Genomic DNA, 17,890 nt, shown 5'->3' with positions numbered 1-17,890 from the left:
GCCTTGCTCAGTGGGTCAAGGATCCGGTGTTGCCGTGAGCTGTGGTATAGGTTTCAGACGCGGCTCGGATCCCGTGTTACTGTGGCTCTGGCATAGGCCGGTGGCTACAGCTCTGATTAGACCCCTAGCCTGGGAAGCTCCATAGGCCGCAGGAGGGGCCCAAGAAAAGGCAAAAAGACAAAAAAAAAAAAAAAAAGAAAGAAAGAAAGAAATTTCCAGTGATATTATCTAGGATTTTTCCTTTTTTTTAATTCTTTTTTTTTTTTGTTCTAGGATTTTTTCTTATTTGGGGGATAGACACTTGACATCCCCCTTTCAATATCTTCTAGAGACAGCCATTGTAATTTACAGTTTTTAAAACAAAGTTCAACAACATTTGTTTTAAAACAAGTTTTTAAACCAAAGTTCAACAATCTTTGTTTTCCTAGAAAACTGTCTATTTCACGTGGCTTTAAAAGTTATTGGCAATAAAATGCACATAGAATTTTTAAAATAATATTTCATAGCCTCTGAATTGGGGTTATATACTATTTTTTGCCCTACTCTGTTTTCTTTCTCTTTCAGTCTCCCTATCTCTCATCAGACTTGTCAAAACCTTCTCATTCTACCAATCCATTGCAACTATTTTTTCAAATAGCTATCAGACCCCACAAAAAAACTGATAGATTTCTTTTTAAAAAAATTTTATGGCCACACCCACAGCATATGGAAGTTCCTGGGCCAGGGGTTGAATCGGAGCAATAGCTGCCACCTATGCTGCAGTTGCAGCAATATCAGATTCTTCAACCCACTGCACCAAACCAGGGATTGAACCTACACCTCCACTGTAGTCAGATTCTTAACCTGCTGCACCATGGCGGGAATTCCGATAGATTTTTAATGACACTAAAAGTAGTTTTTTATATTATAGTCCTTTGCAATCCTGTGACATGAAGTAGTTTATTTAAAGATAGACAACAATAGAAAGAATGAAGGTCTTACTTGGAGCTACTTCCTTAATTGTTCAGAGCTACAGTTTCCTTCTGTATAAAATGGATGGCAATGAGTCCTGGCCATTGCACAGCATTGCCACAACGATCAAGTGAGGGTGCTTTGAAAAATACGATGCAGGTACAAACAAGGTCATGAAATATGTCATTTCATGAAACATAGGCTGCTTTTAGGCTGGACGGAAAAAACAAACAACTGTTTACAATATTTTTCAAAGCACTTTTCTACATCGCAAAGATCATATAGACGTTCCTCCCTGAAAACAGTTGCACGATTTGTCCTGATGAATTACTTCAGTTTCAGGGGAAAATAATTCTTCATCACCCTCCCCCAACATAAAAGTTCTCATTCTACTAAATTAGAAATGTGCACTAAAGGCCCATTCAATAAGGACACCGGAGTGGAAATTAACTCAAGTCTACTTTCAATTAATTTCAATTCCCCAAAGTGCCAAACTTTCTTTTTTTGTCACAGCAGTAATTGGAAAGTAATAGACAATCCTAAGTTTTTGTGGTATTATGCCTGCATTTGTGTGTGGGGTACACATTCTAGGTCAGGATGGGGGAGGGGCAGGAGATTTTTCTGTATTCTTTAGGCTTCTATTAACTTTATTAATAGTGTTAATTTTATCACTTGACTTAATTTCATAAAAATCTGGTTATAACTCTTTAGGCTCATGTTTCAACATTCCTATTTCTCTATAATTTTAGAAGCTTTTTAAAGCAGCAGAATCACATTTTAAAAGGAAATCCTTCCCCCAAAGCTACGGGTTGTGAATTAGATGAGAGCAGAGAGACTGGCTGAAGGGGATGGGAAGGGGGGCCCAGAACCCACCAGCATGGTGACTTTCACTCTGCTCCCAAGGCAGGCTCAAAAAACCCTGAGGGCTTCAAAATACAGACTAAAACCATTGCTCTAGGTAATGATCAGACAAACAGGCTTTTTCTAAAAACTTACCAGTATTTTCTCAAGGGTCTGCTGTGGCCTAGATAGCTGTTTTTAGAGGCTAGCATTGCTATTGTAAAGGTGGAAAGAAAGAAGGAAGGCTGGGGAGGAGTAGCAACATGTTAACTTGGTTCCAGCATCTGATTTATTCAAAGGTAGGCAGTGACTCTGCGACTATGAAGGGCAGGGTAAAGAATTACTGGGCTCAGAGAGCAAAGGATTCCTATAGACAATGAAGCAGACTACAAGTAAGATCTCACAGGAAATTTCAGAGTGTAGTATAGCTGTTTCCAGAAAAAGTCATACTCTCCTGCTATTTTCCCCTTTTCAGATATATCTTTCAGTATATATTACTCATTAATATGGTCAACTCTTCAAACCAGTAATTCTCTTCTGTAAATCTAGCCTAAGTAAAATTATCTTAAGAGGAAAAAGCTATATTAAAAATTCATTTATTACAATGAAAAACAGAAAATGATCCTAATATTCAATACTGGCAGGGGGGAGAATAATGATTCCTCAAACAACAATTTTTCATTAATTAAATATAATGATTTTGAAACTATTTGGAGAAATCCAGGAGTAGATCCATCAATTCTAAAATCACAGAGGCCTGAGTTCCAATCTGACTCCATTCCCATTTCTTTCCTTTTTTTTTTTTTTTTTTTGGTCTTTTTGCCTTTTCTAGGGCCGCTCCTATGGCATATGGAGGTTCCCAGGCTAGGGGTTGAATCAGAGCTGTAGCCATCAGCCTATACCAGAGCCACAGCAATGTGGGATCTGAGCCACATCTGCAACCTACACCACAGCTCACAGCAACGCGGGATACTTAACCCACTGAGCAAGGCCAGGGCTTGAATCCACAACCTCATGGTTCCTAGTCGGATTCGTTAACCACTGCGCCACAACGGGAACTCCTCCACTCCCATTTCTTATCTGTGATCCTGAGCACATTATTATCTCATTTTCCCAAGCCTCAAAATTCTCATCAATAAAATGAGGATAATGATCCAAATTAAACAAGATCAATATGAGGATTCAATTAGATGTGACAATATAAATAAAATATGACTCGTAGTGCATGGCACATAGCAGCTGGTCAATAAATATTCATTCCTTCTCCACCACTTCTTATATCGCGCATGGAAAGATACTTATTCCCTATCAACAGATCTGTTGACAAACAAGGAAAATATAAATTATAAAGTTAAAAAGTTGAGTACACCAATACCTTTGAAGAAACTGAATAAAGTTTAAAGATCTACTTTTTAAAAAAGGCACCAAGGAGTTCCCGTCATGGTGCAGTGGAAAAGAATCTGACTAGGTTGTGGGTTTTGATCCCTGGCCTCACTCAGTGGGCTAAGCACCTGGTGTTGCCATGAGGGGTGGTGTAGGTTGTAGATGTGGCTGGGATCCTTTGTTGCTGTGGCTGTGGCTTAGGCCAGCAGCTGTAGCTCCGATTGGACCCCTAGCCTGGGAATCTCCACATGCCTCGGGTGAGGTCCTAAAAAGCAAAATAGCAATAATAATAATAAAATAAAAAATATTTTAAAAGGTACCAATACCAAATGTTTTCATAGCTATGCTCTATTATCTTTCAATGAACAGATAATTCCAATTTAACTGAAAAATTTCTAGATTATAGTAAAAGATAAAAACCCTCCAATCATTTTAAGAAACCAGAATAAACTTTTATTACCACCCCCCAAAGTAAAATACCCAAACCCAAAACATCCTCTACTGATCAAAATCACTCAAGAATATAGATCAAAAAATGTCTAAATATTAACAAATAGAATCCAATAGACTATAAAAAAAACTATATCCCATGACCGAGCAAAAATTCCAGGAATGTAAGGATGATTCAACATCAGGGAATCAGTATAATTCATTACAATAATAAATTAAAGGAGAAAATGGCAATTCTATCAAAAGCTGCTAAAAGGACTGATAAAATACAGAAGCCATTCCTAACAAGAAATTTTAGTAAAATAAGACTATAGAAATTAGTTAAGTATGATGTAGATTATTTCTCAAAGATAGAAAATGTTATTGTAAATAACTTTAAAGCCATTTGCATTAAAATCAGAAGATAGATAATGATATCCACAGTTACCATTGTTAGTAAACATTATTCTAGAAGCTCCAGGAATACAATAAAATGCAGCAATGAAATAACCAGTATAAAGTTTAAAAATAAGGATAAATTATCAAGACATATTTATTTTAAAAATATTCCATAATTAATAAAGGAATTCAGTAAGGTGGCCAAGTAAAAAATAGATATGCAGAGAGAAAGAGGATAGAAAAACCATCTAGGGAAAACTGGAAATGGAAAAACTGACTTTAACAATAGCAATAAAAGCTATAAAATACCAAAGAATAAATTTTCAGGAAAAATATAGGAACTTTAAGAGAAAACTATAAAATCTGATTAAAAAGCTAAAACAAGATTCAGACAAATAAGGAAGTATATTGCTCCTCAATGACAAGATTTGATGTAAGAAAAATACCACTTCTCCTGTACTAATATATAAATCAATTCAATTCCAATGAAAATGTCAATATTTTTTGTAATGGGTAAGATAATCATGCAACATATTTATTCCTATGGGAAAATGTGTCAGGAAAAGCAAATTAGAAAAAGAATAATAGCTGACTTGCCTCACCAAATATCTTTAAGACACTAAAGAACCATATAATTTGTAATTCTGGAATAGGAATAGATAGATCAGATTGAACAGAGAGTCCATAGCAGAGCTCAGTATATATGGGAATTTAATACGTCACAGAAATCGTATTTCAATTCTGTGGAGGAAAATGATGATTTATGTAAAAACTGGTACAGCTACAAGTGGCTAGCTATCTAGAAAATGGAAATTGAACACTTCCTTAGCCCATATATAAAAACAAATTTCTGGAGTTCCCATCGTGGTGCAGCAGAAATGAATCCGACTAGGAACCATGAAGTTCTGGGTTTGATCCCTGGCCTCGCTCAGTGGTTTATGGATCTGGCGTTGCCATGAGCTGTGGTATAGGTCAAAGACACATCTAGGATCTGGCATTGCTGTGGCTCTGGGGTAGGCTGGCAGCTGCAGCTATGATTGGACCCCTAGCCTGGGAATCTCCATATGCCGCAGGTGTGGCCCTAATAAGACAAAAAAATAAAAAAAAATTTAAGTTAAAAAAATTAAAATAAAAAAATTCCAGATAAATTAAATACTTAATCATAAAAAACCTTAGAAGAAAATATAGGAAAAAATATATAAACTTTAGGGCTGAGGAGAGCTTTTAAACCAACTCAAGAAACCTAGAAATAATTAAGGAAAAATTTATTTGTCTTCAAAAATTAAAAACTGTCTCAATAGTAAATGTGTTTAGGAGTTACTGTTATGGCTCAGTGGTTAAAGAACCTGACTAGCATCCATGAGGACCCGGGTTTGATCCCTTGCCTTGCTCAGTGGGTTAAGGATCCAGCGTTGCCACGAGCTGTGGTGTAGGTCGCAGACGCAGCTCAGATCCTGTGTTGCCGTGGTTCTGGCATAGGCTGGAGGCTACAGATCCAATTCGACCCCTAGCCTGGGAACCTCCATATGCCCCTGGTGCAGCCCTAAAAAACAAAAAGACAAAAAAAAAAAAAGTAAATGTGTTTACAAAGTCAAAAGACAAAAAGACAGATGGGAAAAGTATTCATAAATCATGTGACAAAGATATAATCTATATAATGTAAAAGCCCTTATTAAGGAAAAGGCAGATGACTCTCTTAAAAATATGCAAAGCAGGAGTTCCCTGGTGGCCTAGTAGTTAAGGATCTGGCATTGGCACTGCTGTGGTGTGGGTTTGATCCCTGGCCAGGAACTTCTTTGTGCCATGGTATGGCCAAAAAAATATGCAAAGCAGTGGAATAGATAATCACAGAAGAGTAAATCTAAATGTCGAGTAAGTACATGTAGATATGCTTAATAGCACTAGAAATTAGCAAAAGTAACTATGAAATATCACTTGTCACCCATCAGACTGGCAAGAACTAAAAAGTGTTAACATCCACTATTGGCTGGGATGCAGGAGAAAATCTCCTTATGCAATATTCCTGGAGGAAATGAGAATAAATACAGTCGTTTTGGAAAGCAGCCTAGTCACATCCATTAAAACCCCCCATAATAGAAGTTACTATTGCGGCTCAGTGGGTTAAGATTCCAACACAGAGTCTGGCCTCACTCAGTGGGTTAAGGATCCGGCACTGCCGCAAGCTGTGGTGTAGGTCACAGATGCAGCTCAGATTTGGCATTGCTGTGGCCGTAGTGTAGTCTGCAGCTGCAGCTCCAGTTTGACCCCTAGCTAGGTAAATTCTGCATGTCACAGGTATGGTCATAAAAAGGAAATAAATAAATAACACCACTCCCCATAATAAAAGCACCAATATATATGGCTCTGTATACTGAGATGTTTGTTGTAGCACTGTTTGCACTGACAAAATAATGGAAATAAAAGGAATGTCTATCAAAACAGGAATGATTAACACAGGTCATTCCTACCATGGAGATCATGCAGCCACTAAAAATGATTTGTTAGAACAATACCAATTAACTTGGAAAGACGTATTAAGTGAGAGAGATGATGCAGAGAGGTACAGTGTGAACCTACATGACAGTCCCACCACATATGTGTATATATAATATATTAATATATTATATAATTAATATAGTTTAATATATAAATAAATATATATATATTTGAATGTGGTTCTATGAGGATGGAGAAAAAAATGGAAGAATACCAGTAGATTAACACTGGCTAGACCTTGGGAGAAACACTCCCCTCCACCCAAATGCCCAGAATAGAAACAGCATGAATAATAATGATCCAATTTGTAAAAGAAAGTAAAACGCTTATGTGCTATTGTAGGTGAAAAAGTAGATTAAAAAAATTATAGGTAGGCTCCATTAACAATCAGGTAAAACATCCAAGAGAAAAATGACTGACTGCCAATAGAATCAAATGATTGTGATCATTAAGTAGAGGCATTATACTTGGTTTTCCTACTCTATATATTTTCTAAATTTTTTTATGATATAGTTTGGTTGCTTTCATAATTAAATAAATTAAATAGGAGTTCCTTGGTGGCCTAGCAGTTAAGGATTTGGTGTTGTCACTGCTGTGGCTTGGGTTCAATCCCTGACCAGGGAACTTCTGCATGCCATGGCTGCAGCCAATTAAGAGTAAAATAAAATTTCCAATGTATTTTCTAGTAACCATACACCTTTTATTACTACTTGAAATCAGCAACTATTTGTACATACATGAGCTTGATGATATCTTAGCTTGGAAAATGCATACATTTACATTTTATCCATGATATATGCAGGGATTTGGGGGTTTGTTTTTAATTAGTTGCAGATTAGATAAGTAAATCCCCTGCAGTTAATTATCTACAAAAATCCCATTAAAGATATGACTTCTGTATTTCAAGATTTTCTTCTCCAAATAGAAACAGAAATCACCTCTAACAATTATTTTCAAAGCTATGTGGCTTTGAGCAGGTCACTTCTCTTCCCATCCCTAGGCCTCAGTTGCTTCTACAAATGAAGAAGGATCAAAAAATGTTCTCATTGCCTTTTTAGCCCTAACATTCTGTGACTTAATTATTCAGCATGGAATGCATTAAATACCAGATTACTTATCAATTGCCAAGGAGTAGAAACTTTTCACCTTAGTAATGCTTATATCAGCTATCAAAGAGATTCAGATAGCTAGGGAACATGTCTTACCTTGACATAAATTTCATGCTCACATGAAAAATGTCCAAGGCTCCAAGTAGCATATGGTCTTCACTTTGGGCCTTTCTTTGTATCTCTCATTTATACCGTGTAGCTATCGACCAATGCTTTTTCACCCATGTGTACCTTTCAGACTGTGCCAATTTATCATTTTGCTTCACAGGCCTCAACCTGTGAATAAAACATCAATTTTACTTTAAGAGGTACATTATATGGGATAAAATGCACCCAGTCAAATATTCATTTTGATGAGTTTTGACAAATTTTCACACCTGTATAACCACTACCACAATTAAGCAATAGAATATTTTCATCCCACTTAAAATTTCCCTGAGCTTTTTCCCAGTTAAACGCCCACCTCCTGCCTTAGGCAACTACTGATCTGCATTTTGTCACTATGAATTAGATACGTCATTTCTAGAGCAATGAACAAAGCTTTCTCAATCTTGGATAGCATTAATATATTTTGATTGTTTCAATCAAGTTTCTTAGTTGCAAAGCAATAGAAAATAACTCTGGCAGATTTATGCAGCAAAGGAATGTGTTGAAAGGATGTGGGCAGCTCATAGAATTGCTGGAAGACTGAAGAACCAAATTTGGGATTATGCAGCCAGTAGCAATGCCCCAAATCACATAGTACAGCTGTTCTGGTGAGGAAAGCACCAAAAGCAGCAGCTTCAGTTACTTCGACTGCCTGTGCAGGGTGGTTACCAGCACTGCCCTTGTTGCTGCTGCTGTCTTTGGAATCCTTTATATTTCTAAAAAAGCAGAAAGTATATCAAGTATATATGCCTTAGGAAATTCTTCTGCAACTGCCAGTCTCAATTGGGGTGGGCAGATGGGAAAGTGGCATCATGTGCTCCTCATGCCTTAGCTGCCAGGAAGGCTAGGAGAACCTGGCATTGTCAGCCTCTATAAGCGGAGGCCTCTGATCAAGACTCATAAGGTCAGAGAATTCCCCAATCATTGGAAACAGTTAAAAGTCTAGATGGAAAAAAAAAAAAAAAAACAGGACCAATGTTCACAATACTGACTATTTTTGCTTGTTAGATTGCATCCTGTGTCTAATGGTCACAACAGCCAGGTCACATTTGACAAGCATCTCCTGCTGTAAAGAAGTTTACCATATGCTGAAAGTGGGGACAAGGCCATCAAGGAACTTAATGTTTAATTAAATAGAAACCAATATATTAGCCTTCATATTTGTTCAAGTTAATTTCCATTTCCCTAAACTATTCCCCACTAATAAAATCAGTGGGTTTAAATTAATTGATTTGACTCCCCAAAGAATATAGCATATTAAAAACTACCATAATTTTAAGTAATGACGCTTATACTTGTTGACAAAATATTTACCTTTGACTTTGATTGTTTTTCTTTTTCTTTTTTTTTTGCTCACTCTGGTGGCATGCAGAAATTCCCAGGCCAGGGATCGAACCCAAGCCACAGCAGTGATAACACCCAGATCCTTAATCCATTAGGCCATCAGGGAACTCCTACCTTTGAATTTTAAGCGAAATATTTATTTAATATTTTCACTCCTGAAATAGCACATACCACCTGTTGACTCTAAGAGCTGTGTTCACTTTAATTTTAAAAGTTAACACCTCTAGGTACTGACACATCTTATTTGACTCATATGAGAAAGGGAAAAAAGTAGCAGAGAGAATTCTGTATTTAGTAAATCCTAATTTACTGATTTTGGGTGTCATTGCTGTGCATACGTCAACTGGATTATTATTCCTGATGGTGTAACAACACAATTCCTTGGTGTTTCAGTCAACAAGCAATTCAATTGTCATTTGAGAAAGAACTATCCATCCTGGCTTTTGAACGAAAACCTTCTTTTCTTGTCATCCAGTGAAATCTAAGAAGCTCCAGCATGAAAGTTTGGAGAAAAAGTGCCAGCAGCTTAAAAGATAATCTGGCATCTCCAGTGCTTTGATGTCTGGAGGATACTGTGTTTTATATAGCAAAACCTAGGTCTCCATCTGAAAAGACTGTCTCAATAAATGTAAAATAAAAATTCTAAGTAATAAAAAAACAAAGGCATTAAAAAAAAAAGTTAACACCTAAAGTAAGTACAGTCACTTTACCTGCTCCCTGCTCTCCCTTACTCTTGATTTCAATTGACAGGTCCAAGGAGGAGGGGATGGCCTGATCCAGGGACAATGAAGATGCAATGTTGAAGAATAAGCTGGAGGAGAGAAGAAACAGGCACCATGGAAAAAACCAAAACAAAGCAAGGTTAGATTTTTTCCTGCGTCTCACTCTCTTTAAGGCTCAGGATTTAAGAAATACGAGTTGTAGTTTTGTCTTGCCCTTGTCTCAAAACATGAGAACATGTTAACTTGACAGTACGCATTTCCGCATCGTAATAGAATGACAACGAAGAGCACAGACCTGGTGCTGGAGAAATAGGAAATGCTGTATACATATACATATAATTTGGTCTGAATAATTATCTTATTTTTCTTAGCAATAACTTTAGGACTGACTCAGAATATTATTATTCTATCTGCTGAATTAGGCCAAGATACATATTCAACTAACAGACACACAACACCTCCAGGCTGGCCTAGAAACATAAGGGCTTTCTCTTTTAATCTTTACCATGTAGAATCAACCACATAAAAGTAGGTTCTGTTATTATCTCCAATTGACAGGTAAGGAAACAGTCATAGAGAATTCAGGCTACAACCACCAAGTGTCGAAGTTTGACCTGGGAGCCTGGTCTCTGTGCCCAAGTTCTGATTCTTATATTAATATATTAATATCTGATTCTTAATTAATATATTCTCCATTATATTAGGCTATTGGAACATAGCACAAAATGGGCTAAAAATCTTTTCTCAAGCTTGTGTGGGGAATATTGGTAATCTCAAACCATCTGCATTTTACAGGGACAGCCCTTAGTGTATATAAATTCTGGGTTGAGGTTATATATTACTTATGAACTTAATACCAAGGCTGTTCCTCTAAGAAAGGATTTCCTCTACCTGCATGTCTTAGGAGAACAATATACACATCCATACAACCAAATATTTGCAACCAAGGGTTTCATCTGTAAATTGCTAGATACATACAATGTGACACAAAAGAGATGTAACTAAATGGATGAGCAAAGGGCTGCATGTTTTACATGGATTGCCTGGTCTTCAGGGCCAACGAATATGATTCCAAAAGGTATAGTCTAGGCCAACCTTTTTCCTCCCTAATAGTAGGTTTTCATAACCTACTATTTCCTCTGTATTTGGCCTGTGTTTGACAGTGTCTAGTGTTGATAATGCTGTTTTTTGTTTTGTTTTCCTGCTGCACCCTTCTCAGACCCTTTGCATTGCCAACTCCCTTTTATCAGTCCTCCTACCCAGGAGGACAGAAGATTCCTTTAGCTGATCTGGGTGGTGACAGAAGGGCAGAGTTCAGAAGTTTAGGAAGGATCAGAGGCAGGAGAAGGAAGGGATATCTTACACAGGCCTCCTGAGAACAACAGAGTGACAACTGGATGGGTGCCTTCTTGACTGTGGAACTATCCCCTCAGGTAACCTTCAGTCAGCCCTGAGAATAAGAGAGAGACCCTTCACGGGCATTCCCTCCTGGCTAATTAATGATCCTTCATCATTCAGTTTGACTGAGAAACCGCCCCATTAGGGTATAAGCGTTGTTAACTAATACAAGAGTTATCTCCGGTAGATATGTTTGTCATTAGGATGTGATATAAAATCATCTACGCCAATCTATCTTCTTGGTGAATCTTGGTGAAGCATTGGTTTCTTGTCATGCAGGCACAGATTTAGGCTCCACTAAGTCCCCTTATTCCCGCATGTGTCTGAAGAGGAAAGGGACGGAATGAGTTGTGTTGATTAAACAAAGCTCTTTCTCCCTACAGGAGAGAATGAACATAAACCGATGAATAATCCTTCCACACAGATTTACCAGGTAAAAGCACAGATTGTTTTGAATTCTCCTGTGTATAACAATGACGACTATCCTTTACATATACATTTTCTTAGCACTCACAACAGCTTCTACACGTATCATTGTATGTGTTCACTTAAGACTTGGAGACAGGCAGGAGAGAGAGTGTCATTCACACTGTACTCTTGAGAAAAGTGATGACTGAGGACAGCTTATCCAGTTTATAACATACAGCACACTTCTCCCACACTGATGCTGCTTTTTCTGCCTGTTGCCACCATCAGCATGGCCATTACACTGCAATAACCTTTCCATCAGAGAAAGGGACAGAGAGAGATCTATTTTCCTTAGTTCTCATTTTAGCAGGGAGAACTGAGAATAAAAGGGGTTTAACATAGAAAATGGTCAAACATGATGATGGAAAAAATTTAAGCTCTTTTAAACAATGGGAATATTTTAATTTACAAGGGAGATAATTGTTCTACACAACACTGTAATAGGTTTGCAACAAGAGTTACACTGGGCTGCTTTGACTCTAAATAGTTATTTCTTTGGCTTCTATCTTCTAACTGCAATTTAAAGTAAATTTCTCTTCTTAATAATCATAGACTTAATTTTGACAAAATGTGTAAATAAAAGCAGCTTGGGCTACGGGAAACCTGTGCTCCTCTCTGGGGTTAAGGCATTATTATCTGGAATACATGAGAGTGAAGGAAGAATTGACAGGGTTTGGTGGGAGTTGAGAGAAAAAGTGATTTCAAAGTAAGCTCTAAGGTTTTAAGCTGTGGTAACTAGGAAAAAGAATGGTTTCCCGGGAGTTCCCATTGTGGCTCAGCAGTAACAAACCTGACTAGTATCCATGAGGATGAAGGTTCGATCCCTGGCCCCACTCAGTGGGTTAAAGGTCCAGCGTTGCCATGAGCTGTGGGGTAGGTTGCAGATGTGGCTCATATCCCGCATTGCTGTGGCTGTGGAGTAGGCTGGCAATTGCAGCTCCGATTCCACCTCCAGCCTGGGAACCTACATACAGTCTTCCGAATAGAGATATAGAATCTGGAGGAGCAGAAAGTTTAGGAGAAATGGAATTTAGATTTGTTGAGTTTAAGTGACAAAGTGAAAATAACAGCTAGTTCCCAGAAATATCATGTCAGAGATCATTGCTGTGGACCCAATTAGGGCACGCTACCACAGGATTATGAAACATTTTAATCATGTTGCTCCTAGAACCAGACCAGCAACTAGAGGGGGTAAAGGAAACAGCCTCATTTCAACTTAGTGCCTATTTATTGAGCATTAACCATGTGCAAAGTCTAGTGCTTGGCCTAATGGGATGTGCAACAGACATTCTCATTGATTTTTAAGTGTTCTGAAAAACGCATACAATAAATAGCTCATACAAGGTAGGCTGCTGGAAAAATTACAGCAGAGGCGTTGGTAAAATTCTCTGGGAGATGGACAAGGGATGAGTTAATATTGACTGAAGGATTTGAACCAGGCCTTTAAGGACAAGTTGATCATCTGGTAAGTGGATATGGGGAAGGGTATTTCAGACAGAGGGACAAGCTTGAACAAAGGCCTGGAAACTGAAGCGAGTCTTCACTCAGTGCTGATTTGATGCCTCCCTCGTCCGTCCAAGGCCTCCAAGTGTCTTCCCCGCCTGCCTCCTCTCTGTTAACGTCTGACCTGTGTGTGGCATTTGAATGAGTGTGACTATCTCTTTAAACTCAGGTATGATTTAAAGTCTATTATAGATTTTATGTAGGTCACTCCCTGAATGTTGGCTAAATATAGCTGCAGTGGGGTTGGCCTCATTCTCTTACGGTATCACAAATCCAAGTACATCTGTTCACAGAGGAACAAATGAAGCAGTAGAAGTAAAGTTGGCTTAGCTGACCTCTATGATGCTGTGACTATAACCCCATCCTAGTTTTAAGAGAATGCTTCCTAAGACCCTGTCTGTTTACTCCAAGCAACATTTAACCAAAAGAAGTTGAAGGAGGAGAAGTAAAGAAGAAGAGGAAGAGGAAGAGGAAGGAGGGATGCAGGGAGAGATTAACTATATTAGATACAATCATACTAACAAGGGAGAGAAAAATATGAAAGTTGAAGCAAAATGTGACATTTCAGCCATTTTCTATCTCCTTGTTTTATTTTGTCAATAGACGTCCCCCCATCCTGATCTGACATTATAGTAAATATTAACTTGTTTATTTTTTAATTGTCTGTCTCTTTGTCTCCTTCTCTAGAATGTAAGCTCCAAGGGCAGGGATTTAGCACATTTTGCTCTCTGTTGTATTCTGGAATATACAAGTATAGTGCCTGGAATATAGCACATATTCAATAAATATTAGTTGAATGAATGAATATCGCAAGATCTGTATATTGCTTTGAGCCAAGAGGTCCAATGCAATCCTTTAGTCTGGTGCCAAATGGTGTTTGGGAAATTGTCTGGTTCTTTGCAAAAAAAGAAGCGGTCTTTACTTCAGACTCTAATCAAAATAAACTCAAAAGTGGGTTAAAAGATTAAATACTAAAAAATAAAACCATAGGGAGTTCCCAGTAATGAGCCCAACTAGTATCCATGAGGCACAGTGGTAATGAATCCAAGTAGTATCCATGAGGCTGCGGGTTTGATCCCTGGCCTTGCTTAGTAGATTAAGGATATGGTGTTGCCGTGAGCTGTGGTGTAGGTCACAGATGCAGCTCAGATCTGGTGTTGCTATGGCTGTGGTGTAGGCCAGCAGCTGCAGCTCCAATTCTACCCCTAGCCTGGGAACTTCCATATGCCACAGGTGTGGCCCTGAAACAAAAAGACAAAATAGGAGTTCCCGTCGTGGCTCAGTGGTTAACGAATCCGACTAGGAACCATGAGGCTGCAGGTTTGATCCCTGGCCTTGCTCAGTGGTTTAAGGATCCGGCATTGCCGTGAGCTGTGCTGTAGGCTGGTGGCTATAGCTCCCATTAGACCCCTAGCCTGGGAACCTCCATATGCCGCGGGAGCGGCTCAAGAAAAGGCAAAAAGACAAAAAAAAAAAAAGAATAAAATAAAACCATAAAAGTTTAGAATTAGTGAATATCTATTTTGTCTCTGGATTTCAAATATCTTTTTAAGTGAAAAACCACTGGAAGAAATCACAAAGGAAAGAGTTAGCAAGTTCATCACATCACAATTAAAAATTTTCCCAAGAAGTTCCCTAGTAGTTAAGGATTACTACTAGAAGTGACCTAGTAGTTAAGGATTTGGCTCGGGTCACTGTTATGGCTCAGATTTGATTCCTGGCCCAGGAACTTATTTATGCATGCTGTGGGTATGGCCAAAGAGAAAAGTTTTCCCAATGTAAAAATATTTTCAACGAATTCAAAGATCAATAACCAAATTGGGAAAATTTCTATAAAAATATTACACAAGTTCAATGACATATAAATAGTTCATAGAATCAATAAAAAGGAAACTTCTGAAACCCCAGTAGAACATAGGCAAAGAACACAAACAGACAATTTACCAAGTAAAATTATAGCTGGCTAATAAATGGAAGGAAAGGTTGAAGCTCAAAGGAACAATGATTAAAACAAGGAGCAGTGCTTGCTTTGGTAGCACATATGCTAAAATTGGAACGATGCAGAGAAGATCAGCATGGTCCCTGTGCATAGATGACACACAAATTTGTGAAGTGCTCCATATTTCAAGAAAAACAAAAACAAGGAGCATTATTTTTTGACTACCTAATTGGCAAATAATAAAATAACTAACTAATAGTATCTAGTTCTAATGAGTGTGTGTGTAAATTGGTGGAGGCTTTTATGAAAATTATTAGTTAAAATGCAGTAAAAGTGTTAAAATGTTCATACCCCTAATGGGCTCCCTATTCTTTGGTTGGATGTGACCTCCTTGGTAAGAGTAAGATACAGTGACCTAAACAGGTCACAGAAGCCAACAGGAGAATGAGTTCTGTCATCTCCCAGTTGATTCCAGGTAGAATGACTGTGGAACAGGTGAATCAGTGTGGATGCTCTGACAGCTCCTTTGCTTAGCACACTCCCTTTTATTTGTCCTTTGTCCTCTGTGCATAGCCCTCTCTCAAAGTCCGACCCAACCTCTTTTCCAGAGCTAGACTGTGTTGCTTCAGCCTTGATTACTTCATTTTGAATATGTATTTTTAAAATTATGATTCCATTAACACAAGAAGCAGGGGTTGGGGCCCCTCAATTAAGGCAGCAGATATAACTGCACAGCTTAGCTCTAGCTCAACCCTCACACTAATGGTTTGAACTCCAGCTGTGTTTTGGGCTGACTTGTAGCCTTAGGAATGTAAATACTTCAGTTTCCACCATGTATATTGCTTATGGTTCATATATCTGATCCAAAACATGTTTTCCCAAATACACTAATTTAGGACACTGCACATTATACAGTGTGTTTCCAAGGATATACAAGCATATTATTATAACTTTTCAAATCCTCTGGTCAGATATACTTTGTATACTTGTTACTTAATTGAATATATTGTCTCTCTCCAATACAGTAGATTTCCATTTGGGTTTAATACTACTAAAACATTTTAACACAGTAATTTCATATTTAGGAGTTTATACTAAGGAAATAATCTGATACACACATAGAGCTTTAAATAAAAAACATTGTATTTCAATGTATTATTTTATATTAAAAAATTATAAATACAACATAAATTTCTAACATGGGTGAATGGGTAGGAAAACTCTGGCATATTTGTAGGACAGAATATTATATAAGTTCCTGTCGTGGCTCAGTGGTTAACGAATCCACCTAGGAACCAAGAGGTTGCGAGTTCGATTCCTGCACTTGCTCAGTGGGTTAAGGATCCAGTGTTGCCGTGAGCTGTGGTGTAGGTGGCAGATGCGGCTCAGATCCCACGTTGCTGTGGCTCTGGTGTAGGCCGGCAGCTACAGCTCCGATTAGACTCCTAGCCTGGGAGCCTCCATATGCCGCGGGAGCAGCCCAAAAAATGGCAAAAAAGACAAAAAAAAATTACATAACCATTGAAAATAGTATAGCCACTTAGAAAAAATTTTGAAGGCTAAGGGAAAGGGCTTATAAAAATGTTAAAGGCAAAAGGGAAAAAAAGGAGGGCAGAATCAAAAACATCTTTAGTGTAATTTCAACAATATAAATATCTGCATTTATATTCATAGAACAAAATAGAAGGAAACATGTCCAAATGTTAATGGTTATAGTAAAGTAAAGAAATTTGGGGTAGCTCTTTTTTTTTCTTTATTTTTCTCTGTAGTGGAAATAATTTAAGAAAATGAGTTATATGACCAAAGAAATTCTAATGAAAAAATGATGGGAACCAGTCCTGCAGTAATCAGTTTCATCATCAAAACTGTCATTGAATGTTTTCTAGGCTTTGTAAGTCCTGTTTGAGCCTCAATCTCTTTTTACCACTGAGGAATGTTTCTTTAACACCAGAGATGCTAACTCTACTAGACCAGGGGTGCATAGAGGGATGGCTAATATACATTTCCAGCACACTAAGCTTCATATCAGCATTGATAGTGCCCTGTAAGAATGACTTTAAGGATCAGCTTCTGCGGGGAGTGTAGAGGAGTAGACTTGGGGAATTTATCCTTGACCGTTCCAATGACTTGCCTACTTTGTGTTTTAAATCACTACATTGAATGGATTCCAGTGAATTAATCCATTGTATTGGATTAATAAAGAGGCCTAAAATTAGAAAGCTGGCAGCTGGCAGCAAGACCATGTTCCTTCCATAGCAACCCTGCTTTAGGGGGAAACCAAAGCAAGTACCTTGGCATCCTTGCCATCATGTGCTACTTCAAAATACTGGGCTTTTGCTCCTATAGAGAGAGTCTTTAGTCAGGTGTGGCAGGCATTTGGCATACTTTGTAGCGGTTTCTCAAGTCTTGGCGTTATGACTTTGCAGAGTTCTCAAGGCACAGGCCCAGTCCTCTGAATTTGCCTCATCATAGTCTTCTCACCATAATAATGGACAGAAAGGAAAGAGACGTCTGTGTAAAAAACAAGTCAGAACAACTCACATAATTTATGAAACTTTAGTTTGAGGGCTCTTTGGTGGAAAAAATAAATTGGAAGACATTGACCAAAATTCAACTTGAGAAGAGTTAAGAAGCCAAGAAAGTAAAGGAAATTGAGAAACAGACATTAAGAGCAGGAAATAGGAAGAATTCGGACCCCTCTCCCCTATTTCTTTGAGCCTAAGATGCCCTCTGTGGTACCGTAGGCTTCGAAGTACAAGTCT

General features: G+C 38.0%; 1 protein-coding gene and 1 long non-coding RNA gene across 2 annotated transcripts in view; one reads left to right on the top strand and one right to left on the bottom strand.

Annotated features, from left to right (window-relative positions):
• ARHGEF33 (Rho guanine nucleotide exchange factor 33) overlaps nucleotides 1-17,890 on the top strand; it is a 77,537-nt gene that overhangs the window by 17,278 nt on the left and 42,369 nt on the right. The window contains 2 exon segments of the mRNA XM_021087591.1: nucleotides 9,849-9,959; nucleotides 11,602-11,651. Of these exon segments, the coding sequence (XP_020943250.1) occupies nucleotides 9,935-9,959; nucleotides 11,602-11,651 (75 nt within the window). The 5' untranslated portion in view covers nucleotides 9,849-9,934.
• LOC110260027 overlaps nucleotides 8,482-17,890 on the bottom strand; it is a 29,816-nt gene continuing 20,407 nt past the window's right edge. Inside the window, exon 3 of the long non-coding RNA XR_002342758.1 lies at nucleotides 8,482-9,909. This is a non-coding gene — a long non-coding RNA (uncharacterized LOC110260027). The remainder of the gene's footprint in view (nucleotides 9,910-17,890) is intronic.

Source organism: Sus scrofa, chromosome 3 (assembly GCF_000003025.6).
Source record: "Sus scrofa isolate TJ Tabasco breed Duroc chromosome 3, Sscrofa11.1, whole genome shotgun sequence".
Classification (NCBI taxonomy): domain Eukaryota; kingdom Metazoa; phylum Chordata; class Mammalia; order Artiodactyla; family Suidae; genus Sus; species Sus scrofa.
The sequence above is the reverse complement of the archived record's forward strand: the minus strand, read 5'-3'. Positions and strand labels throughout refer to the sequence as shown.